Source organism: Coturnix japonica, chromosome 5, assembly GCF_054131305.1.
Source record: "Coturnix japonica strain WE chromosome 5, WE-NBRP24, whole genome shotgun sequence".
Taxonomy (NCBI): domain Eukaryota; kingdom Metazoa; phylum Chordata; class Aves; order Galliformes; family Phasianidae; genus Coturnix; species Coturnix japonica.
Window position 1 is genome coordinate 47457618 of NC_140667.1, and position 26447 is coordinate 47484064.

Here is a 26447-nt window from a genome sequence, read left to right on the forward strand (position 1 = left end):
GATGACAGCATCTGGTTTTCTTTTTGCTGTATCTTTTGTTCTAGGATTTTTAGTTTGCAGTATGTAGTATGTTGGATAACAGCAGAAAATGTAGTTTTGTTTTACCCTAGGCATTTATTGATTAAGGTACAGAAGATCTTTTAAGTTTAGTGTTTTTAAAAATCAAGAATATGGCAGCTGCTTGTGTTTCTACAGCCATTTTCTTGTGCAGTTTGGAGTCATCTGCCACTGTGCTGACTGTAGAGTTTTTAGTTTGCAGAGAGCTGGATGGGATACTCTGGCCCTGGCTACGGCATCCTGAGCCTGGCTGTCTCAGAGAAGTACATTTGGTGCCTGGACTACAGAGGCAGCCTGTATTGCAGTGCTCTTCCATCTGCTGGGCTACGGTGGCAGAAGTTTGAAGATGGAGTCCAGCAGGTGGCAGTTTCCCCTTCAGGTTGGTTGGATTCTACTTCACTGTAACTTCATAAATACAGAACTTTAGTACAATTGTGCATTCTCTTTGCTTTTTAATTTTTTTTTTTTAATATTTAACTGTTATTTGATTATGAAATGATCAAATGATGAAAATGATGAAGAAAAACTCGGAGGATATGATTGTATCTTCAGTACATCTGTACACCAGGTTAATTTAGGTGATGGTCTTAGGTGATGAACTTGCATCACTCTCAGCTATTCAGATTGCTTCGGGACTGGTATGCAAACAGAAGTTTTCCTGCTATTTTCTAAACTACAGTCTTCCTGCTCTGCTATTACTTTTCTTCCCCTGTCATGTATTAAAGCGCACCAGTCTTCACTTTGTGTAGATTTGCTGTCTGGTTTAAGAAGAAAGGTTTTTCTTTGGATCTGTAGTTGAGTTTTGTTCCGGACAGAAAAATACCAGTGTCTATATTAGATCAGAGTATAAATTCATCCAGCTCATTATCATCTCTTTGAAACTAGACAAAGGGCTAGCATGTCTGACATTTGCACTCAATAGTTTTGAATTGTAGAAATTCACCATTTCTGTGAATTTATTATCCCCTCAGTTGCAGGAACTTACCAATTGTTTTCTTGAGCCCATGTGGATTCTAGTATTCACAGTTTTGAAACTGGATATATTTACATGAGCATATTAACATGAGGGTAAAAATAGAATCAGATCCTGTTTTCAGGAATTATTCAAAGGCAGTTAATATGTTACTCTGCTATGAACCAACGTGGATGCTAATCAGTGGTTACATTTGAAATTCCATTTGCTTTTCTTTTTCTAACTGGAAAAAGCTCCTAAGATGGATTTGTGCAGTTGTGTTTCCGAGTTTAGTCTGCTTGTGATGCACTGAGAAATGGACAGGTGATAGCACTGCCCACTGGTGTATGGCATGGTGCAGTCTGCTCAAGTCTTTGTCACCAATCCAACAGTTATGATTTAGATTGTTAATAGTATTAGTGAAAAGTGAGAGGAGTACAGTTATCTCCTCTTATGTGCTTTTTTAGAAAGCAGGAAGTACAGTTTTTGTGAAAGGATTTGTTACAGGCATTATCAGTGTCTCTGTAGATGTGTCAATGATTTACTAAGCTAGTGGGAAGCGAGCTGTAAGCTTAAGTATCTTAATAGTGGGCTCATTTTATCCTGATTTTCTTTGTTTGCTGGTTTTCAGTGTATGTGACTAATAAGTGATTTTCATTTAAACATTTAACAATCACACAGGATCTAATGATAAATACATTTCAGAAATGTCTATAGAAGTTGGCTACTGGTTCTGTTCTTGGCTTTAAAAAGAAACTGTATGGGTTTATAAATCTTGCATTTTAGTTTGGTAGTTGTCCTACCTCTACCTTTACTAATGCATAGGAAAACAAGTCAACATCTCTGTTGTAGTAATTGTTAAGTGCTGTGTTCTCTCTATTTATTTCTCATACAGGGGCTCTTCTCTGGAAGATTGAACAGAAAACTAATAAAGCATTTGCTTGTGGAAAAGTAACTATAAAAGGAAAACGCCACTGGTACGAGGCTTTACCTCAGGCTGTATTTGTAGCCTTAAGTGATGACACTGCCTGGATTATCAGAACAAATGGAGATCTGTATCTACAAACAGGTACCTGAATTAATGTAGCCTTTTGATTTTTCTAAGTTAAAATTCTGGAGCTCGAGTCTATTAAACAATTGCAATTGGTTTTAAACTTTTGTTCACAGCCAAAATGTAGAAATATGTTGACAAGAAATTCAAGTGTAGGAAACAGCGTAAGTGAAAGCAGAACCTGTTTGCTTTGAAAAGAATATTCTGCTGGAGATAAAATATACCACTTGATAATGAAAGGAAGGTAGTGTGAGATGGAAGACTGTGAATGGATTCAGAAGTATTGGGAAATGGTCCGCGGAGGACTGGGAAGGGCTGGGGAGCCCTTCCAGCTGTTTTGTCGCTGGATGTGAATGAGGCGAGGATCAGAGGCAGGGATAGTGCAGTAGCAGATTTGAAGCGATGGCCTTAGATATATCTGCTTTGACACGAAGAGGATACATTTGGAAGATGTTCTACAGAGAGCTTTCAGGGTAGATACATACAGCTAGAGGGAAGTCCATTTCTAGGATGAAGTTTGGGCAAGGAGAATTTGCACAGAGAACTGAGCTGATAGAGAAAAATCACAAGTAACGTGCTGATGCAATTACTGTACAAGTAGAATGACAATGAGTAAAGGAAAAACAGTAAAAGATATTAACACAGGACAGTGTTTCTAAGTGGCTGTCAGAATTCTTATTTATCTTCCATTTAGCTTTTAACTTCTTTTGTAGATTTACATGCTGTAGTGTAATATAGAAATTCTTTTTGATCAAGCAAATTGAATAGCATTGTTTCAAATATATTCTGCTCTTAAATTGTTTTCTTTTAGTATGCTCAGTAGTTAGAGAGAAGACAAGTGGCCTACCCAGGGTCACATGTATATTGCCAATAAGCATGGCAAGTGACAATAGAAAGTGCACTTGATGCCCATCACACAGGGCTCTGTGGGGGATTTAATCAATATTTTTCTTCCCTGTGAGAGATCGGTTTGATTAAATCAGCTTGCATTCTGCTATTCTTGGGCTTCTAAATTTGTCATTGCCAAAAATAAATTCTCAGTATATGTCTTGTTAATGTGAGGCAGCCATTGATGATAGTTGCCTCTTCATGATTTTTTCATTCCCCGCACTTTAATGGAGGTTTGGAGCTTACTAATTGTCTTCTTGTCTTTCTAAAATATCACATACACGAGTCTATTCCTGCTTCATAGAACTGTAGAATGGTTTCAGTTTGGAAGAGGCCTTTAAGATCATCTAGTTCAGTCTTTCTGAGCTGCAAGAGCACATTGCCAGCTCATGTTGAGTCTTCCATCAACCAGCACTCCCAAATCCTTCTCCCCAGGGTTGCTCTCAAGCAGTTCTCTGCCCAGCCTGTATTTGTGCTTGGGATTGCCACAGGTGCAGGACCTTGCACTTGGCCTTGTTGAACTTAATGAGGTTGGCGTGTCAAGCCTGTCCAGGTCCCTCTGGATGGCATCCCTTTCCTTCAGAGTGTCACCTGCACCACTCAGTTTGGTGTCATCTGCAAAGTTGCTGAGGGTATGTTCAGTCCCACTGTCTGTGTCACCTACAAAGATGTTAAATAACACAGCACTGATCCCCAAGGAATGCCACTCGTCAGTGGTCTCCACTTAGACACTGAGCCACTGACCACAACTCTCTGAGCGTTACCATCCAGCCAATTCCTTATCCAGCGAGAGGTCCATCCATCAAATCCATTTTTCTCCAATTTGGTGACCAGGATGTTATACAGGACAGCATCAAATGCTTTGCATGAGTCCATGTAGATTATATCAGTTGCTCTTTATCCACTGATGCTGTAACTCCCATCATAAAAGGCCACCAAATTTGTCACCCATTATTTGTTCTTGGTGAAGCCATGTTGGTTGCCACCAGTCACCCCATCTTTATTTCCCATGTGCCTTAGTAAGGCCCTCCTGAGGTCTTCTCCATGGTCTCCTACTTGATTTAGAAGCATGAGAAGACTAAGCAAAAGCTTTATCTGTTAGGATGTTTTACCACGTAGGTTTGTAAATCAGTCTTCAGTATAATTGTGAAAAAGATGCACGTTCTTCCAGGTTATAGGTTTAAAGATGTAAACTGCCTGTAATCTACCAGAACCTCTCTCCTTTCAGTACTTCTTGCTGTGGTGTGCTCTTCTGAAACTGTTCATCTGCCTCTATTCAGATCAGATTGTTTCTCCTTGACATGTTTGGGGCAAAAATTCTTGCGTTGTCTTTACTGCTTCTCTAAGTCTTAACACATTTTGTATATGGAGATCCCTGATACTGACACTAGAGGGAGAAAAGGAACAGAAATGATGGCGCAGGACTCTTAGGCTCTACAAGACGGTGAAGGATGTACAATGTTTTATCTCTTAAAATATAAATCCATCAGTATTAGAGGAAGTGATAAATAGTTGATTAAAAGAGAGGACTATCAAGACAATAATGATCAAATGAGAAGTGTTAACATCAGAGATATTTCCCCCATCTTTTTTTTTCCTGTTGGTAGCTTTTTCACTTTTCTTTCAGTTGCAAAAAGTCCAAGTTTGTAAAGCAATCCTCCTTTTCTGATTTCTAGGCCTGAGTGTGGATCGTCCTTGTGCAAGAGCAGTAAAGGTTGATTGCCCTTATCCACTGTCGCAGGTTACCTCCAGAAATAATGTTGTGTGGGCACTGAGTGAGCAACGGGCCCTGCTCTACCGGGAGGGAGTACGCAGCTTTTGTCCTGAAGGAGAGCAGTGGAAGAGTGATATTGTCAGGTAACGACACTGCAGCAGAACAGCTTCATAACCAGAGTGGAACAAGTTGTTTTCATGTTAGAACTCCTTGATGTTTGCAAACTTGTTACCTGAACCTTGCTGTGGATGGCATGTGGGTATTATATGTCTGTATGTATGCGCACATATCTCCTTTCAGTCATTGTTTAGGTGTATCCAGGGGTTTTCTATCTGATGAATGGCTGTTAGGTAGTGAAAGAAACCACTGTAAACAGAAGTAATAATTCAATTAAACTTTAGAAAAGTGAGAACTATGCTGAAAAGACTCCTAATAATTAATGATAATATGACTTCTTTGATTAAATACTATTTCTTTAATCTGTGGTTTAATGATTTTAATGTACTGAGTTGTTTGGTTTTTTTTTTTTGGAGACCCAATCTCAGCATTTTCTTGGTCACTTGCCCAGAGCTTTTCTGCTTTCCAGTCACAAATTTTTTACAGATATTCTGGATAATTGTTATTTAGCTTCCTAGTTGATCCTGTGATTGGAGTAGGTAGTTTGTGATGAAGTTAAAAGCTCCAGGTGTTTACTTCTGGCTTTGAGAATCAGGAATACAGTCTCTTGTAACATCAGCATGAAGCAAAAATAGAGAGAAATTCCAGTTCTTGCAGTGATATGACTTTATTTCCTCCTGAATACCCTGCTGTGAAGTTCCAACTTGTTACCTCCCAATCTGGTATTTGACTTTTCTTGAAGGGACTGAAGATATGTTCAGTGTCCTGTTCAACTCTGATATTTGCATATTGTTGAGTCAGTTTACTTAATGATGTTTTCTTGGCCTACAACTTACATATGCTTAATGTTCTTCTGCTTCATAATGAATTAGCAGAAAGCAATCCATATTTTTAAGTTCTCAAGGAAAGTTCTCAGTAAGAAATAGCTTTGTTGCCTACTTTTTAAATACCCAATAAGATCATCTGGTACTGTTGACCTTCTGAGCTTATAAATGATTTTTTTTACAGGAAACTTGCAGTCCAACTCAGTTTTTATCTCTGCTGTGTAGATGTTTTCTATTTATGATACCTGAACTATTAATATTGATCTCTGAATAGGGCGAGGAAGTTGAAGGAGTTGTATTCATGGAGCTGCTTTACCAAAAACTTAAGCTGTCTATTTATTAACTAATGAACAAATTAGGTTTTTGTTTCATTGTTACATTTCAGAGTTTCAAATCTTTAATGACCTTTGAAGGAGTTGAGTTTTGTTGTTGAATAGTTTTTACATGTGATAATTCAGATTTTATTAGTTTGCATAATATTAACTGAAAATTTGAAATAAAACATATTTTTGAGCAACAGTTTAAAACTGCTGTTGGCAGCTTCCTGACAATACTATAAGCCTAAATTTGAAGTAGAGTTTTTAAATTTTCTTCTGACTTGCATTTCCAGTGAAATACAAGCTTTGGAACCTGTGTGTATAACCCTTGGAGATCAACAGACATTATGGGCTTTGGATATCCATGGAAATCTGTGGTTCAGAACTGGTGTAGTTTCAAAGAAGCCCCAAGGAGATGACAACCATTGGTGGCAAGTAGGCATTTATTTATTTACTTTATTTTTTAATTATGCTTTCAGTTTAATCTTTTACCCAGGGTTTGTTTGTTTTCTCACAAGTTTCTAGGCATAAAGTGTAATGAATTGTATACTGAATAATAGCATTCTTCATTCACTGTATTAAAACTTCAGGATGATGATGGCTGAAATCCCTTTTCATGTTACAGAAAAGGGGAAAACAAATATTCCATGGTCATCCAGAGCAGCACCATGGTAGCTTTCAAGAATACAAGAAGTGGTCTACCAAGTTTTATCAGTGCTACATGTAGCTTGATACCTTAGCACAGACTGCTTTTCTTCTTGTGCTCTCAAGCATTTCTTTCCTTTCCAGGAGTACCCAGACCATTGTCATGATAAAACTTACACAGTCGATCATTTAGACCTCTTCTTACCATGTTTTTGCCACATGGCTTAAATTGCTACACTATACAGATTTCTCTCTTCCGTTTGGTAAATTGTAATTCCACCTCTTAATTTGATGGTTCAGTATGTTTTTAGTTGGAGAGAGTCAATATTCCATCATTACAAAATGAAGGACTTTCTTAAATGCAGAATTTAAAGTGGATTGTTAGGTAGGAGGGGTTGCGGTTTATTATCTGTCTTCTAAATATGTGATAGATTTCCTGTACAGAAAACAAACTCAAGTGAATGGAATATTTTTTAATTTGATAGAATATTCTGCTATTCACTCCAAAGTGCAGTCATCAGTAATACTTTTTTTTTTTCTTTTCCAGGTAAGCATCACTGATTATGTAGTGTTTGACCAGTGCAGCCTGTTCCAGACAATAATCCAGGCCACACATTCAGTGGCAACAGCAGCTCAGGCACCTGTAGAGAAAGTGGCTGACAAACTTCGAATGGCATTTTGGTCACAGCAGCTTCAGTGTCAGCCCAGCCTCCTTGGAGTTAATGGCAGCGGAGTCTGGATCTCTTCAGGCAAAAATGAATTCCATGTGGCAAAGGGAAACTTAATAGGTTGGTGTGATTTGAGTCTAATATTTCCAAATTAAGAAAAATAAACAGGGAAAAGTAGCTAAACTTCAGTTTGATCGCTACAGGAATAATCTGTGGTGAGTCAGGGCAGATTTAACAAAGCAACTCCATGTTTAAAAACTGATTCTTTAGCAAATGATCTCAATGCTTTCCCATCCAATGGGAAATATTTTTCATGACAAATTTGTTGTACTCAAATGGACCATACACAAGTTACTCTTTTTAGTACTTGTGTTTCTTTTCTCTTGGGTGAGAAGGCATTCTTATGCTACTGTTCCTTTTATATGTAGGCATAGTGGATCACAGTTCAGGATCAATGTGACCACAGAGAACAGCAGTGTTGTGGTGTTACAGCAATAATGGAAGAATTGCTTTATTTTTCTAGATATATTTTTCCAAATAGAACTTTTATTTAGTACGCTTTTAAAGTAGATAAACATTAAAAATAGGCATATATTACTGGCTATTTAAAGTCATCATCCATTTGGTCTCCTGTTGAAGACCATTAATTTTCTCTTTTCCTGAATCCAGATTCTGTGTGAGCACGCAATAAGTGTATGTATATGTTGGGGCAATTTTCCTTCCAAAAAACAGCTACTGAAAGACTGGTGCAGAAAGCTGTGTGTCTAGATTCTAACAGAAAATTAACTTTCATACTAATGATACTGTTTGTTCCTCTCAGGCACTTACTGGAATATTATTGTGCCTCGTGGTACTGCTTCAGCCACAAAATGGGTTTTTGTGTTGGCGTCCCCAGCTTCATCTAAAGAAGGTTAGTGAATCAACAGTGCGGGCCTATAAGGTCTAACTTTAGAGTGGGATTGATGGTGTAATTAAATATACTGAGTTACATCATTTAAAATGTTTGAAGTAAGATGGAAACACATCTGAAAAACTAGTGGAGATAAAGTCATATCATTCTGACTTTGGTACAGTGACATCCTATAGAGAATGGGCAGTCCTTTAGGAACAGAAACTTTCTAGATTGCTGCAGCATGCAATGCCAGAATTTGTGATGTGAAATCCTGGAGCATGCTTTGCTGTAATGTCTGTGCTAGCCAACTACTTTTCCTATTGGTGCAGTTGTTGCAGCAGAGTTGCACGTATTATTGGTAAAACTGTGGCACTGGCATGAAAGAATTGCACTGTTGGGTAATGCAATTGCTAACAATTGCAACTAAATACACTAACTTTATTGGCAAATGTGTATAATGTAGAACTGGAAAGGTATGCTGGTTTTTCAAAAGCAATTATCAAGAAAGCAAGGAAAAAAAGATGAAGGGGAAACAGTGCACTCTCATGTCTGCCTTCTCCATTTTAGTTTCTTCACGTGAGAAGGTTTTTCAAGTGAGATCACTTGCAACTTACTTGATGTAAGGGGGGGAGTATTTCAGTGCCTAAATAAGCACTTAGGATGCTTATTTGTACTTGGAAGTCTTAGATTAAGATCTTTTTTTTGGTCTTCAAATGTACAGATCATTTTCAGGGGAAGAATTAGCTTTCTCAGAGTAGATTAGGAATGATTTTAATAACAGAAATCTCCTTACCATAGGAAGCTTTTTGTGGCTGTGCCAAAGCAACAAGGATCTGTTTTGTGTCAGTGATCAGAGTCCTCAGTTTCGTCCTTCTACGGTGCAGCTGCCACCAGAGACTGAAATGGTGCACTACTCTGCCTGCCAGGATGCCATTTGGGGTTTGGATAGTCTTGGACAGATATTTATCAGAACGCTTTCATCCAGCTGTCCAACAGGGATGCACTGGACAAAACTGGATCTCTCTCAACTAGGTATGACATTTTTATTGAATAGACTATCTATTAACTCTTAAAAGACAGTGTTTTCTTTCAGGTATGTCTTTGTTTTATTGATCTGGAATATTACATTTATTGGATTAAACGATAAAGTACTGCTTTGCAGCAGAGGACCATAAAACATGATAACCAACCAATGGCTGCTTTCAAACAGTGGTCATTGTTTGCAGGGCATTCCTTATGCTTTTGTGCTACTTACAGTTTGCCAGTTTGAGACCATTCAGCCTGACATGAGGCTGTGCAGATATACCAGCATCTTTACCTGTTTCTTTTACTATAAGTAGTGTAATAATAAGAACACAGCCCTGGGCAGTTCTGTAGTCAAGGCCCTGCATTTTGCAGATAAATGCATTCATAGCAGTGACCAAAGCTTCATTGGAATCTTGGTAAGGTTCAAACTATGTTGTAAGGATTGCATCATTCATAGGTGATACAGCTGATGACACTCTTATGTTTAAGAGTTGATAGCGATCTCATGATTCAGCATAATGACAGAATGTGCTACTGGTCAACTGCCCTTTTTATTTGGTTAGGAATAGGAGCAAGATTGACTGACTACATTTTGATCATCAAAATGTCCTCACAGTCTGGCTCTTTGTATCAGAGTTAAGAGTAGTCTGGCCACTTGCCAGCTTCACCAGTCGTATTCTAATTGGATTTATTTCTTTGATAATCTGATTGTTAGAATACTTTCTTCTCTTTACACTAACCTGCATTCCTATTTCAAGAGAATGTAGAAGAAGGGGAGATCATGTGCTGGAAGAAATTTCAGCTGTTTTGTGCTTTTTCCATTTTTAATGGCAGTATTTGTGATTGTCCCCATAAGCAATTCTATCTCTTGTATACCTCACATGAAACTTTTCTATGAGCGACTTCTGAAAGGAATTTATCTACCAGTCATAATACACGTTCTCCAGACCTGACAAATGGGTTCCAAGTCTCTAATTTTACTATAATTTAAACAATACTCAGTGCCTTTTGTCTCCGCTGACATACAGGTTTCTCTGTACCGTCCTTCTCATCTTGTTCAGTAGAGGTTAAAATTTTCCTCAAGATACTGTTGCTTTCCAGGAGTTAAGATAATAGCTGCAGAACTGAAGTAGTAGCTCCTTGATGTTGTCTGCAAATCTCAAAACATTTGCAAAGGCAATCAGTGCTAGCGCTGTAATAGCTGGTGTATTAACTTCGGCAGTTTTGGGGTTCAGCAGTCACGTTCAGCTGTTCCTGATGGCTTCATGGCACACTCTGGTGGTAATGTGGAAATCTGGGGCCAGGAAATAATTCAGGTACTTTGCCTGACTTGTCATTGTGGGTTAATAATTAAGTATGAAGAAAATTTCCTGTTTTTTTTTTTTCCCAGTTAATTGCATGTGGTAGGTCATTGCTGCATAGCCACAGTTATAATCTCAGACTTGTATTGCGCTAATAGGACTGAAGATATCCAGAGAATTATTGCTACTGTTCAAATGTGTTTTTATTCTCACTTCTGAAACGTTAGGACTGTAAACTGGAGGAAAACAGAGCAAGTTGCTGTAAAGTGAAATTCAGAATTCTCTGTGGAAGTGATTGTGTTGCCATCAGTTACACACAAATATTAGTATTCTGTTGATAGTACCTTCCTCTTGCCTACATGCTATGTACTGGGAGTACTACCTAGTAAATTATTTTGATTAGGGCTCCTCTATCAAGGTTTCTAAACACAGCAGAATGACCTTTAGGCCTCAATTATAAATAATATCTCTGAATCACACTACTTTTTCCTAAACAGTGGATGAACGTGGTTAGCACGACCATCTCCTAATGTAAAAACAGTGAGTGGGAAGAGAGAGAAACCCCAAAACATTTACATAACGAGTGCATTTTTGAATATCAAATTGTACTGTAGACGTAAATAAATCAGCTATGCCGAGTAGGTGATATGTGATTCCGTGTCTGAGTGCCGCGATGCTTGTTTGGATCAGAACACTTCAACAGCTGAGACATCATGTGGCAAAGCCATTACCAGCAGTTGTACTTTGTTCCAAGGAATCATAACGTTTTAAATGAAAGCTTGACTTTGCTGCTGAATGTCAAGCCTCTGCCTGCAGCAGGAAGTCGTGCTGGATATTCTTATCTGAAGCAGTAGAACTTTTTCTGTATGGTTTTGTATGATATGCCATTCCTTAATAGGAAGCTGGAAAATGAAAGGGAATTCAGGGGTGAGATGATTCAAATCCCCTTGATTCAGAAAGTTAAATAATTTTGGTTGATGCAAAGATGTTTACAGTTTCAGTTAATTAAAGGGTAGAAGCTGTATAGTCCTGTTTGTTGCCTTCTCCTTCCCCCAGCAAGCCTTCCTTAAAATTGCCTTCTGCAGGAGTAAGTGCTTTAAACTCCTTCTTGTGGGATAAAATTGTACCCTCTCCTCGAGTGATGTACTTTACAGGGATTTGTTCCCAGATTCACATCGCAAAATAGAAAACTGTTACCAAGAATGGGATATCCCGAGCGGTGCTGGCATGTTCAGTCAACCAGCAAGGCCTATTTTTAGTCTTCTGGAGTGTGACCAGAGCATTCCTTCTGTAGTGTATCTTCGCTGGTCGAGTCTCTCTTGCTGCAGAACATGTTTTCCATTACTTGGCATTGTGTTGTCCCAGTGCTGGAAGGAAAAAAAAAATAAATGTTACGTATATTACATCACATGGCTATTCTGAAATGAATGTGAAAGAGTTCCAGCTGGCCCTTAGCTGACAGTTCTCTTCACCATCTTTTAGTAACAAGACTGATGGGAAAAATAATAATTCCAAAACTTACTTATTTGGGAACCTTGTCTTCGTTGTGCTGAATTGCACAGAGTTAAAATACTGCTGTGCTTCTGACATAGATGTAATAAATAATAGATATGTACATGAAAATATAAACCCATTTGAAAATCAGCTCCTTTATTTACAAATGTGACACTGGTATGTTAACACAGAGATGTATAATCCATGTGCTCTTGTATTTTTTAAGTACTGGTAGCATTAGGAATGTTGACTGCTAAACGTATAACTAAACACTGTGAAAAATACATAGGCATGGCCAGATACAGAGAGAAGTTCACATCAGGTCATGTGAGAGTTTGTCTAGGCACTGATAACGTTTGTTACAGAACTTTTCTTCTGCTTGAATTCAGTTATTTTGATAGCATATTCTTAGTGTGCTTTAGAAGTGGCAGTATCTTGTGACTTTAAATAGTTATTTTTACATTTAAGAGAAAAATACCTCATGTATACTACCTCTTGGTTTTAATCATTATATACAGTAGAAATGAAAGTGCACATTATTAACTAAATGTGAAATTAAAATGCCAGGTTGCTAACAGTCTTTTCATTGTTAGGAGCTGTGAAGCTGGTCAGCTTGGCCTGTGGAAATCAGCACGTTTGGGCATGTGACACCAGTGGTGGTGTTTATTTCCGTGTAGGAACCCAACCTCTTAACCCGAGTTTGATGCTTCCTGCATGGATAATGATTGAGCCACCTATACAGGTAAAATGTTGATTTTAATTCTTCGTAATACAATGGTTTAGCTCTGTGTCTTTGAAAAGGAATAAGTTGATGCTTAAGGAAAACAGTCAGGCCAGGTTTTAACTGTGCATCTTAAACCTTTGTCCCACATGTTCATTTTCAACATCTACTTCACAAAAAAACCCAAACCCAACAACCCTGCAGTTGAAGAGCCTGTACAGTGCACTGTGAATGTGCTGCCTCATCCTGGGCTCCATCAGGAGAGGGGTGGTCAGCAGGGATAGGGAGGTGATCGTCCCTCTCTACTCTGCTCTTGTGAGGCCCCATCTGGAGTACTGTGGTGTGGAGCCCTCAGTACAAAAAAGATTTGGAGATTTTGGAAAGGGTCCAGAGGAGGGCCACGAAGATGATCAGGGGGCTGGAGCACCTCCCCTATGAGGACAGGCTGAGGGAGTTGGGTTTGTTCAGCCTGGAGAAGAGAAGGTTGCGGGGTGACCTCATTGCAGCCTTTCAGTACCTGAAGCGAACTTATTCCCAGGAGGGGAGTAAACTCTTCGAAAGGGCTGACAATAGCAGGACTAGGGGAAATGGTTTTAAGTTGAAGGAGGGAAGATTTAGGTTGGATGTTAGGGGAAAGTTCTTTACTAGAAGGGTGGTTAGGTCCTGGAACAGGCTGCCCAATGAGGTTGTGGATGCCCCGTCCTTGGAGGTGTTCAAGACCAGGTTGGACGGGGCCCTGGGCAACCTGATCTAGTAAATGTGTATGTTTGGTGGCCCTGCCAGGCAGGGGGGTTGGAACTACATGATCCTTGAGGTCCCTTCCAACCCGGGTAATTCTGTGATTCTGTGATTCTGTGCCTTGTCACAAATGCATCTAATCCTTACAGGTAACTTTTTTTCCAAAAGTGGAAATATTTTTCTCAGCCAAAAATTACTCCAGTAATGACACAGCAGCTTTATAGACATGTAGTAGAACGCAACCTTGAAGTGTATATTGAATACCTTCTTGTTTGCTTGCCAAGAGGCTAGACTGGAAAGAATCACTAAGCAGAGGGTGTGGGAAGGCTTTGCTCGTGGTATTACTGCCTCTCATCCTTGTGAATTTGGGAGGCTTGCCAGGGTGCAGTGCCTGGATCTGGGGACTTTCCTTATCACCCAGTGGTTAGAACTGTTCAGTACAACTGCAGTTCTCCTCCCTTGTTCCCAGAACATACAAATAAGGTATTCTTTCTATAAACCAGCTGGTAGAATCAGAGTGTAAAGAAGTCTCCTAAAGTATCTGAGGACCATATTTTTTGAGTACAGAGAGTGGACAGAATAATTTTCTCCAGTGTCTGTTTTCTTGCTTAATCTCTTCCTAAACCTCAGCACTGCTCAAATACTTAGCAGGTTAAGCTGTGAAATGGGTGTAATTCTGTATCATGGTTTGGGACTGCTGTAACAGTTGACCTCTGAGTACCCATTTCATTCTTTGCTCCTTGGCACAGAATCAGCTGAACTGTCTGCTGATCTAGCATAGTAGCACTAGATGTGTTTGCACATTCGATTTACATTTTATAGTGTTACAGAATTTCTTCTGAAGGTTTTGAAATATGCGGTACTTTTAAAAGCTCACACTAAGACATAAAAATCTCTGGCAGCGTAGTTGCAATAGTTTTTTGTTGTTTTTTTTTTAAACATCAATATCTTTGGCTGCTAGGAGATATGCAGAAGCTACGTCTGTGAACTTTGGAGTATAGTGGCAAAGGTGGCCAGGGAAATGAAACTGCAGCTTTGCATTTCATCAGTCAGCACAGCACTGGTTAGGTCAGTCCTCCTGTGTTGGGGATGTGTCAGTCAAGCCTAGAGAAATGATATCTTGTTTTGCAGAGTAACAGAACAGGCTGATAAGTATTAAATTACTTGAGTGAGACAACAAGGGATAGATTTAACTGCCAGAGAATGGATGTTTGTTATTTGCTTGTTAAGAGGGTGCAGGGCAGCAGGAAGAAGCGGCTAAGCATAGTACTCTTAAAAAGGGGGGAAACATATTCCACTTAATTGAGTTGCGGAGAGGCAAAGGTTTGTTTATCCAGGAAAATAACTTCATGAAACCTTAAAACAGGGATACTATTCTGTCTGTACTGACTTCATTCTCTAATCCTCTGTAGAAGCTGAATAAACTGCTCAAGCAAAAGTATTTACAAGAAGGTGGGATTTGCTTTGGCTTTAGCAGTGACTTCCTTATGGAGAACATCTTTAATTGGAAAAGGTTGAAAATCAGGTTATTTCTTACAGCTTACTGAGGAAGATGGGCAGTCATTTTGGATGTTGCCTTCTAAAATGATAACCTCCTGCCACCTGGAGCACTGTCATTCTCTTTCTGTTATCTTGCCAATTCCTGACATTGCAAACTCTAATGAGTCAATATAAAAGGGCAAATATTCAAACATTGCTTGCAGAGATGAACACTTGTGGATTACATGCTTGTTTTGAGACAATTCCAGCACATAGAAACAAATCATTAAAGCACCGAGGGAGCAACCATCCGTGCTTTAGGAAAGGTTAAATGCAAAATAAGAGAACGTGAACTTGAAAATTATCTCCAAATACTAGCTCAGTGTTTGGATAACATATACAACAAATGACTGAGAAGTGGACTGTTCAGCAAAGAATATTTGCTTCTTAGTAGCTGCTGTCTGTTCCTTAATTGACTTTGACATAATTCACGTTGCATCACTTTATCTTCACAGCAGCAGAAGGATTGTAAGAAGTGTTTGTGAGTGATTCAGCCATTTTTCTGCTGGAAGAAGGAAATGAAAATTGCCTTTCACTTGCTTTGAGTACAGGAGCGTTCTCAAATAACATAATTTAAAACCAACTGCAGATATTTCATTTCCTACTAAATGTCAAAGCCAATATGACTTGCCATATCCCAGATCTCATGACTTGTGAGCAGCTACAGGCTCTGCTTGTACAGTGTCAGTTCTTGTTCGAGGAGTGCTGTAATTGCACAGCATCTACTATTGCACAGCTTCACAGAGGTGTTCAGGGGCAATAGCTCTGTTTGGATTTTATGCAAAAACAGTGAATATAATTTCAGTTCAGTCTTTGCTCTGTGATTCAAGATCTGGGCTGAAGCTGTTCTCACTTTTTTGTTCCCTTCATAAATCCTGACTGCAGTATTTCTTGATGAAAAGCAGCATTGTGTTCTCTGCTCTCTGTCTTCTAAAGTTATGGGTGAGAGAAAGAAGTGATTGATAATACTACAATACCACAAACAGTAGAAGCTATATAGTCTTATAGTCTTCTGTGCTACATCCGTTCTTTTCTGTGGTTTAAATGTCAAAATTATGTAGTTAAGCTGCTTTTCAGAAGCAGCTTTAAAGGCATTGACAAAGCAGATCAAAACTCCTTGATGAAATGGTTTTAGTCTAGGAAATTGAAAACGTTTTTCATTCCACTCTTAATATTCAGTATAAAAGTATTATCTGCATTAATTTTAAATGTAATTGCATTTAGTATAAATAAATGTCATAATACAGATATATGGTATATTATAAATGTCGTGCATTTAGGTTTATGTTAATGTTTTGTTACATAAATACATAATTAGTAACATAAATACATAATAAAGTACAAAGAATGAGCAAGCAGCGTAAATATTAATGTAGATATTATGGAGTATGTGTGTGTGTGGATGCATGGATACTCATTAAATGTAGTGCTTCTTAAGTTTGTCATCTAAAGATACAGTTAAAAAAGGCGAAATTAATACAGTCAATAAGACTAACTTGGGCTTTGTAGAGTACAAATTGATGAGAGGTTAAAGATTACTTTCACCTGGAACATTGATTTGACAGATTAAAAGTTGAAGATCCCTTTGGAAGTAATTCTCAATGAGTTTGGGGTTTGATTTGGGGCACATACTGAAAAAGATGCTGTAGAGAAATCTGATTTTGAGAAATCCTTTTTAAAACTTACGCTAAGGATTCTGTCAGATAAGTAGAACTTTAAGAGAACAAATGGATACAAAGATGAGGACAAATATTTGTAATGAGTTTCAGTCATCTATTGCTTATGAACAATCTATCTTAGTCAAAAAATAAGATGTTATTAATTGCAATTTGCTTAATTACTACTCTGTGCTTCCATGAGCAAAATTTCATAGAAAATGAAATTATAGAAGCACTTTTATTAAATCAATAGGTTTGTTTAAATATCTGTCCAAATGGTGGAAGGAAGCTATTTAAAAAGACATTCACTGCTTGACTGCTGCCTAAAGCTTTTATTGGTTCTTTGTAGCCCCCAGGGTCAGCAGAAGAGTGCTGCTTAACTCAGTTTGCCTTGAAATGAACTCTTGCAATAGAGACATTTCAGGTTAGCGAATCTTTTGCTGCTGTTCCCATAAACAACCAACTAATTGTCCTTATGTTTTAAGCTTGACGTCACAGCTGAGAGAAGGCAGCCTCCCTGAGATCAGGATGAATTCTGCCTTTTCCATACACACACACTAGAAGAAACAAAACTAAGTTATGGGTTGTTCACACCTTCACTGTTATTCAGAAATCCTTGAAACCAAGGAGCAGATGTCAGTTAGAGATGGTGTTTGAAATTTAAGGAATTTCTCTGTCACTCAGACGGAGTGCAAAACTGAGTGCATAGTGGACTTCCTTTCTTTTTGATCCCTTCATTTTTCATTATCTATGTTCGGCATAAGGAGAGTGGTTGTGCCTTACAAATGTCAGTTAGAAATGGTTGTCGCATCTTTGTTTCCCTTCCTATCTTTGAGCTCTGCTTGCCATACAGAACAGACAGTGCTAATCTGAAGACTTTCTTACCCTGCTTTGCATTTGCATTTTCCAGTGCGGTTCCTGTTAAGTGGTGCTTCACAGGAGGAAGTGATGAGCATGGGATTTTTTTAAAGTAGATGCCAAAATCAAAGCTGAACTGTAGTAGGGGTTGTTTGAAACAATTATGCAAGGACTGGATATTTGGAGGGTGAAGAATTTTTTTTGCTGGGAATGCTTTGTCATTTGTACCTCAGAATCATCCACACTAGTGTTGAAAATACTTGCCATGGAAAACTCTTATTTCTGGTGCATAGTCCACATGACTGTTCTTTCCAGATTGTTTTTGCTAGCACAGAATAGCTTGCTCTACTTAACTGTTTTATAGATGTCTTTGTGCGCTGCTGTGAATTCTGCTTTGGTGTGGTGCTAAGATGTACAGAACTATGTTTCATTAGACCAGTTATATTTAGATTGAGAGGTAAAACACACATTAAACCTTCTAGTTACCTACAGACAAGACTGGTCTGTTGTTCCGTACATGTTTACTCATGTGAAGCCTCCTGAAGTCATTAGCAGTCCTCCAGGAAAATTCTCTCCCCACTGTTTTTAAGATGTAAAGGAAAACTGCATTTGGCAGCAGTCACAGTAGTTGTATTGAGGTGGGCTGCAAATAGGCATATGGGATCAAAGCACTTGCTGCTGAGTGATTTGCTTAGCTCATTTAGGAAGCCACAGTGTTTAACTTCAAGCATATACTATTCTTCATAGACGTGCATCTTTCTTGAAGGTTACAGAAATGCACTTTAAGCATTTTTTACTAAAGTTGTTTCATGTCCATTGCTCAGTGTTTACTCAGTGTTTAATTCCAAGTTAGAAGCAACTGTCCTCAATGTATTTCACTGTATTTTAGTGCTTTGGAGTTTTAGCCTTCTGGTATTTGTTTTAAGGCATCGCTATCATCATGTTCAGAAAAGCACACATGTAGCCTGTCACATTCGATAGCAATTGTTATCAGCACCAGAAGCCTTGGTTCACAAAGAGGATACACAAAATGAGGCACACTCAGAAAACCAAGCAGACGACTTCCAAATCCTTCTGAAATAAGATCTTAATTTGTGCTTTGACCAGACTTAAGTTGCACTGAAACAGAAACAGTGAGATAAAGCCTTCCTTTTCATACTTTCAGTTGCTCAGTACCACTAACAGCCTCAAAGCTGAGCTCTTGCAGTCTGCCTGTATTTCTTTTAGCTAGTGCTGTAGTGCTTTGCATTAATAATATTTTCACTGCCTGTAAGGAGCAGCTGTTGTGCTAAGAATCCTGAAAGTATGTTATGGACCTGCTAGAGCTTTAGTGTGTTGAATGGGTTTGGTGTGACCTTTTCTAGGAACTGATGCCATGTGTTGCTGTAGTCTTTTGCGTATTTCTGAGAGTTGGGATAAAAACTTAAAGTTGACAAAGGTCATGAAAACAGACTCTGTGCCTTTTTGCCCTTTCTTCTTGGTAGCGCTAGCCATTAACTGGAGGTATGGAGCTAAGACTGTTTTGTTTACTCACCAAAGGCTAAAAGTGGGGGAAGGAGTCATGCTGCTTGTTGTAAGGCTTCTGAGGAAAATAATGCTCTAGTTTTCCAGTCAATAAATAATCTCTGACAATTCTATGGCAGCGTTACTGAAAAACATGTGGCTTCCAGGAAGACTAAACATAGATTCGTAATCTTTCCTGCTCTTTTATACTGCCTTGAACTTTTCTACAGAGGAAAAAAAAGAGGTAATTAATTTAGCAATCTGCTTTCCTTGAAGACTGAATGCAAACCATTCTGTTCAGTACTGTTCTCACATTGCTCGTGCTTTCTCGATATCTAGTGGTTGTAAAACACTTTCACCACCATTCAAATGGAGCTCTGAAAATAACGTGCAGTAGTCAGGTTTATATTACAGAATCTCTCCAAGTTGTATTCTTTCTTTGTCATGCTACTTTATAAGGTCTGGATGTCTGTTAGCCACCAAAATAGTCATATTAGTCTGATCTTCGGATAGTGCTTGATAGTGGGGGAAATATCTCAGATGTGATACACTTTCATCCTGGCCTGGGTCATCTGAAGGCTTTTCTGTCTTTTGAATTTGAGTAGAGCATCCTTGCTGCTTGTAACCACTAAACCATTATTTTAAAAATAAAGAGGGAAAGGGGACTTAAACAGGCTGAGAGTGTTATGTTGAGTCTTTCTCATCCTGGGTATTTGTAGCAGGAAAGAGATAGTGGAGGCCTGCTGATACGTAGTCTATAACTCAGAAAAGTGATTTGGAATGTATTCTGATGCCTTTTTGGTGATGCGTGCACTTTTGGTCTTTTCTCCTTGACAGGGAACTGTTTTGGGTTCATCTGTGACTGAAGCAATAACAAGACAAGACTTCTGAGTAGTAGTTCAGGGCTGAAAACTGCGTTAGTTTTTATTTTATTTTAGGTTTTATTTGATACTGCTATTTAAACAGAGGGCTTGCACTGAAGTTTTCTCTGTGGTCTGAAGAAGGAATGGAAATGATTTGCTTAGAATTATAAGGTTAACAGACAACTTCAAGTTTACTTCATTTTGTCAGCACTGTTTTGTCATTAGACTCTCGAGTGCTAGCAGGCTATTTTTCGTTCTTATTTATAGCAGACAATTAAGATATTCACAGCTCTTAGCGTGTAACTTGAAGTACTAAAAAGTGCATAGTTGGCTTGTGTGGCAGTACATGCTGTGTTAGGAAATCTTTGTTAGCAAAAGATGGAGAGAGACTGAGGGTCTTGTAACTAAGGTGCAAGACCAGAGGGCAGGAGGATGTGTGTTTGTGGAGGATGTGTAGCTATCAGGTCTTTAACACCTCTAAGAATTGTCTGTCCCTGTTTCCTGTTGTCCTGTCACTGCTCTGTTCCCAGAGCTACTGAGTATCACCACATCATTAGCTGTCCTGTTGGTTCTGTTCTTTACTACCCATGTCACATCAGAAAGCTGCATTAGAGTAGGGACTTCTAATAGCTTTGGATGCTGCCATCAGTGTCTTGCCTGGATCTTTTGTAATGACAGTGAATAGGAGTATTGTTTCCTTGATGCAAGTTTGTCAGAAGGAACTAAGTAGCTTGAGAAAGGAAAAGAAACCAAAAGCAGAGAAAGGAAAATAAACCAAAAGCAGAATACCCAGAGGAATGGGAAAACTCAAAGAAAACAGGAGTTTATTCAAAGAAAGCCAAAGAATGACAAAAATATTTGTCCAAGCTTGTAGATTTACTTAGGACTCCATAGATTCCGTTTGTTTCTTAGATACATCAGTGCTGCAGGATTGGGTGGAGGTAGCTTGATTACACTTAAGCCTGCAGTTGAAGCAGAAGCCATCTAGCTGTCTGTTGTGCAACACCTTTCATGCAACCCCATTGGGACGTATTATTTGCTTTACCTAGCTTACATTACCTGTAATTCTCTAGTAATGCATAGGCTTAGAAGTTAGGTATAAGCACTCAATAAGTCTTTCTGGATGGAAATATTCCTCCTGTTTTTTTCTAAGGGAATTCTCCTTGAGGTGAATGATAGAAGAAGAGAGGAATGATATCTTGATATAGAAGAGTGGAGAGCAAGATGCACAAATCCCAGTAGATCAGTAACAAGGGTCACACCAGGCTGCTCTTCGCAGTTTGTGTGTAGTAAGTCAGTCTGCACAAGCTGTTATTAATCACACAGCTCCCTTGAAACCAGGGACCACAACAACAGAAACACAGAAATGGATGTGATGAAGCTGGAAACAGCACTGTGGTGAACTGCGCTGCATGGCAATGATATGGGGACATGAGCAGGCTGAAGTAAGGAGTCAGAATCAAATTAATCATAGGAAGAGATGAAATAGAAAAGAGGGAGGAAAGGAGTAAGGAGGCCAGGTGTGAGGATGAGTGCAAGTGTAGAGGCAGCAGGACGGGACATATTCCATGGGGTATTTTATTTTTTTTTCTTTCCCTTACCTCAATGTCCAGCATATGGAGATGGAGGGGAGGGCTGGCAATGCTGTTGGAGGCTGTTTTTTTTGTTTATTTTTTGCTGGTTTTTTGTTTGTTTTGTCAAGCCACTAGTTTATTTGTAACATGAGAGAATAACAACTTGAAAGTAACTAGATACATATATACTCTATGTATCCAATGCTATTCAATAAAAATAGCAATTTCCTGTAAGTGTTCAACTTGCAGCCTTTTTCAATTTACTGTGACCAGGGATGCAAACATTTCTTCAAGTCTCTACCAGCTCCATGCTTCCAACACGTGCGAATACCCGATGAGAGCACAAACAAGAGAAGACAGTCCGTCAAAGGTCTTACAACCTAAGCAGACAGGATTGGTTTGGAGTTTCAAGTCAAACTTGGTTATAACTGGATCAGACTCATGTTAAGCAGCACAACTTCAAAAGTGAAAACAAAGCAGGTAGCTGTTATGTACACAGAAGGTCCATCTGGCGTTGGGTTGTGTGTTCATATCAGCACAGAGATTATGATTCATACAAAGAGCTGCTTGCTTTTAGGTTTGTCACGATGGCTATTGAGCTTAGGCCTGTGAGGTTACTGTGAGAAATGTAGTGCTTCTGTCGGATGATGACATATTTCAGGGCATCTTACTGTTGTCTTTGGTGAAACTTCTGTTAGAGAATGAGGAGAAACATCCTTATCTGCATTTTATTTGACGCGTGTGGCTTTCTCTTCTCTCCCCAACACCAAAGGGATATTTGCTTTCAATAAACCTGTTAGCTTAATATATCAGCCATGACATTATCATCGTCGTTATGTTGTTTGTAAAATTCTGTGGTCAGTAAAACTCATTTTTGCCAGTAGTTAAGGCAAATTTCCATCAGAGCAAATAGAAAGGAGAATGGAAACAGTGTGTCTTTCCATTCTTGGGCTTGCCAGTTGATAATGGTGCAGGTATTCTACAGGTGAGGTTGCTCCAGTACTGCAGTGGGCTGCAGTGAACTCCACAGCTGTATTCGTATAAAATGACATATGGGGAAGAAGGCAGTTCACTGTGTCATTGCTAAGATGAGCCATTCAGACCTTAGAGATGTGTGGATTATATATATGTAGAATACAAGAGATATTTAGTTATGTTAGGAAAACTTTCAGGAATTTAATAGTAAAATATAATTCTTTCTGCAGTTTGGTGGAAGAGTTCTCCCTTCCGCGAGGGAGTTGGAACCTGGTGGTCCTCAAGGTTCCATTCAACCCAACCCATTCTATAATTCTGTGACTTGAATTGATAGTGCATGATTGGGATAAGTGTTTGAGGAAAGACTAATATCATTAGATTCAGATGCTGAACATCATATAGAAGTATCATTAACTTCATAGAATCATAGAATTACTCAGATTGGAAAAGACCTCAAAGATCATCAAGTCTAACCTCAGCCTAACCATAGTGCCCTAACTAACAACCCTCTGCTAAATCATATCTCTGGCCATATTATCTGACCATTCACTCATGTTTCTTCTCTATTTAGGAAGATAATTTTGAAAAATTTTGTAAAAAATGGTTATTTGTACAATGACAAAAGGTCAAATTTCTTCATATCTTTAGTCTCTGGTGAATATTTTACAAATGTTGTATACTTCTGTGGGTATCAAGTGTCTATTATATATAGCGGTCCAAAATTTAAATGCTGCATTTGATTTTTGTAGCCAGTAGGAATCAACTTGGTCAGCATTCATTCCAGTCCAAATGATCAGATGTTGTGGGCCATCGACAGCAAATGGAACGTCCACGTACGAGTAGGAATTACAGAGGAAATGCCTGTAGGCACCGACTGGGAACATGTACCAGGTAAAACAAACAACTCAAAACCTAGGGCATGAATTCCTTGTGCTTTCTGCTGTTTTCTCACTGTGTTTTTTTTCCATGTTGTTTTAATTTTGGTAGCAATGGGTAGCAATTTCTCAGCAATCAAGTATGTTTATTTATAGAAACTTCTGTGAAGTGTTTGATAAGGATTATCTTTTAAATAAGATCTTGATTGTACTTTGACACATTATATAGTTAACCGAAGAGGAACCTATCGTGTGTTATTTCAGGCTGTTGCCACTGGACTATAAAATGCCCCATGTACCTTTCAGTTAGGTTTAAAACAGTGTTCCTAAGCCATAGGAAACCACTGTGCTTTGGGAAGTTTTGTACTGGAAAGTGATACAACATGGAGTTCCCATCTGGATGTGGCTAACAGAAACTTAATGCTATTTTGCACATCCTTCTGTTAATCCTGTGTGCTGGATGCATTCTTATTTAAGTAATTATATTTTTACCTTGTCTTTAAGTAGAATTAAGTTTTAGTTGCTCCTTTCTCATGCCTCTTCGTGCCCAATTATCTTTAGGTTTGCAGGCATGTGAGCTGGCTATAAGTACAAGGACTGTTTGGGCACGCTGTCCAAATGGAGATGTAGCTCGTCGATATGGTATTACTGACAAGAATCCAGCAGGTGATTACTGGAAGAAGATTCCTGGAAACGTTACACGTTTAACAGGCAAGTTGGTTCTGTGTGATACTTTAAAAACATTGTGATGTCTGCTTTGATTTCCGATTGATGGTGCTCAAGCTGACCATAAGCAGGGAGAGTTTTGTGGCCTGGCATCAAGGTGCTTTTATCACATCAGTAGAAATCTTCCCTAGGTACAATTAAAAAATAAATAAGTAAATCCAAATGTTATTAAATCTAATGTTTACAATTGGGCCATTCTACTTTTATTATGAAGCATTTGATTTATGCTTTGCAGTCACCCCTCTGGATGAATTGTGGGCGATCAGTACTTCAGGATCCCTTCTCCAGCGCCTCACTAAGACCTTTAGCCATTCCCATAACCAGCAGAAAAATGATACTTCTGTTCTGCTTCACCCTGATGATTTTGAAGATGAATGGGAAGTGATATGAAGTTCCTCAAGCTTGTGAAGCAGTGAGAAAAATAGAAGGGCGTACAGAACTGCTGTAATGTATGTACAGAATGTTGGATGTAAAAGCCACTCATACTGGACCTTGTGAGATATTAGCACTTTTGTATTAAAAAACTGACCTGTTAAATAGCCTCTAAGTTGTGAGTTCTGATGTTTGTTCCAGTATCCCTTGGGAGACTCTTTAGGTGTGGCATACTGCAGTTGTTATATTGTACTACTGTAGCAGCTCCTTTGGAAACATAACTCTTTAACTTAAATCTGATTAGCAATGAAAGTGACTATTTCACAATAGCATGCACACTAATATGCGTGTACTTTGAGAGGAAATTCTGTTGCATTAAATATTTCTCTACATCAGAAACATTAAATATTTCTCAATTTCTTCTTTTATGTGGAACTCCAAACCGATAGAAATGCTCTTCAACTATTGTGTATGTTTAGAATGACTTTTCCTTTGCAGCATGGAGGAAAATAGAAGAAGGAATTTCTTAGAGAGATTTTAGAACATCCTGATTTCACGGCACTGGTGTTGAAACGAGCTTAGTTTGGTCCATTTCCATATAAATATCTGCAAGCCTATACTAACATTCAACATCTAGAAATTTTGTTTCTAGCATGGGAAGTTTGGATTGCACATCATATCAAGGGAACTTTCCCCCATTTCACGCAGCCATCAGGGAGCTGACAGTTTTTGAGGGGTAAGTCCCACTCTGGAGAAGAAGGAAGTTGCATGTTGGGTTTGTAGTACAAAGTAGGAATGTACGAAGCAGCTTTTATGTTACCTGTTGTGCTACGTTTGTGCCTCCAGCCAGTGCTTTAACATTTGGACTCAAATTGTTCTGAGTACCAAACACAGATGTATTAAAAGTAAAACGGTAATTGATAGAATTACCTGTATATCCCATTAAAATTGTGATATTGTGAGAAAATACTTAACAATATTGTAACTTTTAGCTATGTTAGCTAAATTTTGAAGTGTCTTATGCTTACAGATGTTGCAGCAGAGGTATGTAGTGAACTGGGAAGTAACCTGAGTTAGTCATTGCAGTTTATTTTTCTTTAAATCTTCCTTGAAAGATACCTCATCTTTTTTAAGCAATAGAACTATAGATGAGAGAACCTGAGTTCAGTACGTAGGTGGAAGAGTTATTTTGTGTTTGTTCTAAGCATATAAATCATCAGAATGTTTAAGCAGCTGCTAACCAATACTGTAAATGAGCCAGCTTCAGAAAAAGGCCGGGTGTTAAATTGTGGGGATGTTTCTGTTTCAAGAACTTAACACATACGGAGAAGGATGTTTTCTTTTTAACCTCTGTTCTTTTTCAGGATAGGTCGTGCATGTACTGCACTAAACTTGGAACAAACGTGGTGCAAGGTTAGAATGTACATCTGTGGAGAGAGAACCAAGTTATGTCACATTGTGTTGTTCTTTTTAGTACAGCTTCTGATACTGGCTGTCAGGTCTCAGGCTGATCCTTCAGTCTTACAGGGAGGAAGGATTTATTTCCCTTTTACAGATTAGATGTTTGCCTTATTGATATCCATATATGGTGATTACTCCAGAAGGTTTTGTTGGTTTTTTTTTAAAGCCTGTCTGGCAGTGGATTGTAGTGGATTGATTGATGAAGTAAACCAGTCTGTTTTCTGCAAGCACAGCTTGGTATCTTGAGGACCCTAAAGAAGCTGAAATTCACCTTAAAAGTATATTTTGGCAGCTCCTGTGTCAGCCACTTTGGTGCAGGGATATGAGTACTTCTCTGCACCTTGACAAGCTCCAGGTGCTTAAGTACAGTGGCATTACTTAATGGTGACACTTTTCTGTTACGTTATTCAAAGTCATCTTAGTAATGGTTTGAGCTTGCTAGTTGTTTGTTTTCTGTATAATACCGTATCTTGCTATGGTTGTTAATATTAAATTGGTGTCGAGCTCTTTTCAGACTACTTTTTAGGGTAGCTTTATTAAAACTATTATATTTTTTCCCCTTTTTTTCTGTATTTAGTTTTTTTTGTTTTGTTTGTGCTTTGAGACAAGTGCAATAAACTAGATTTTTAAGAAATAAA

The 26447-nt window shown here is 38.6% G+C and overlaps 1 protein-coding gene across 7 annotated transcripts in view; it reads left to right on the forward strand.

The window, feature by feature from the left end:
• Positions 1-26447, forward strand: part of TECPR2 (tectonin beta-propeller repeat containing 2) — a 37129-nt gene extending 10682 nt beyond the window's left edge. For 4 of the 7 annotated variants that reach the window (XR_014946792.1, XM_015865432.3, XM_085549442.1 and 1 more), the window contains exons 10-20: positions 253-436; positions 1905-2078; positions 4625-4805; positions 6214-6355; positions 7113-7353; positions 8054-8143; positions 8924-9157; positions 12540-12688; positions 23125-23266; positions 23812-23961; positions 24212-26447. Coding sequence is in view for 4 of the 7 variants with exons in the window: in XM_015865432.3 (XP_015720918.3) it covers positions 253-436; positions 1905-2078; positions 4625-4805; positions 6214-6355; positions 7113-7353; positions 8054-8143; positions 8924-9157; positions 12540-12688; positions 23125-23266; positions 23812-23961; positions 24212-24366 (1842 nt within the window). In the remaining 3 variants the exon portion in view is untranslated. Of the gene's footprint in view, positions 1-252; positions 437-1904; positions 2079-4624; positions 4918-6213; positions 6356-7112; positions 7354-8053; positions 8144-8923; positions 9158-12539; positions 12689-23124; positions 23267-23811; positions 23962-24211 lie in introns of those variants that run through there. The other 3 variants (XM_085549444.1, XR_014946791.1, XR_014946790.1) reach the window with 3 other exon arrangements.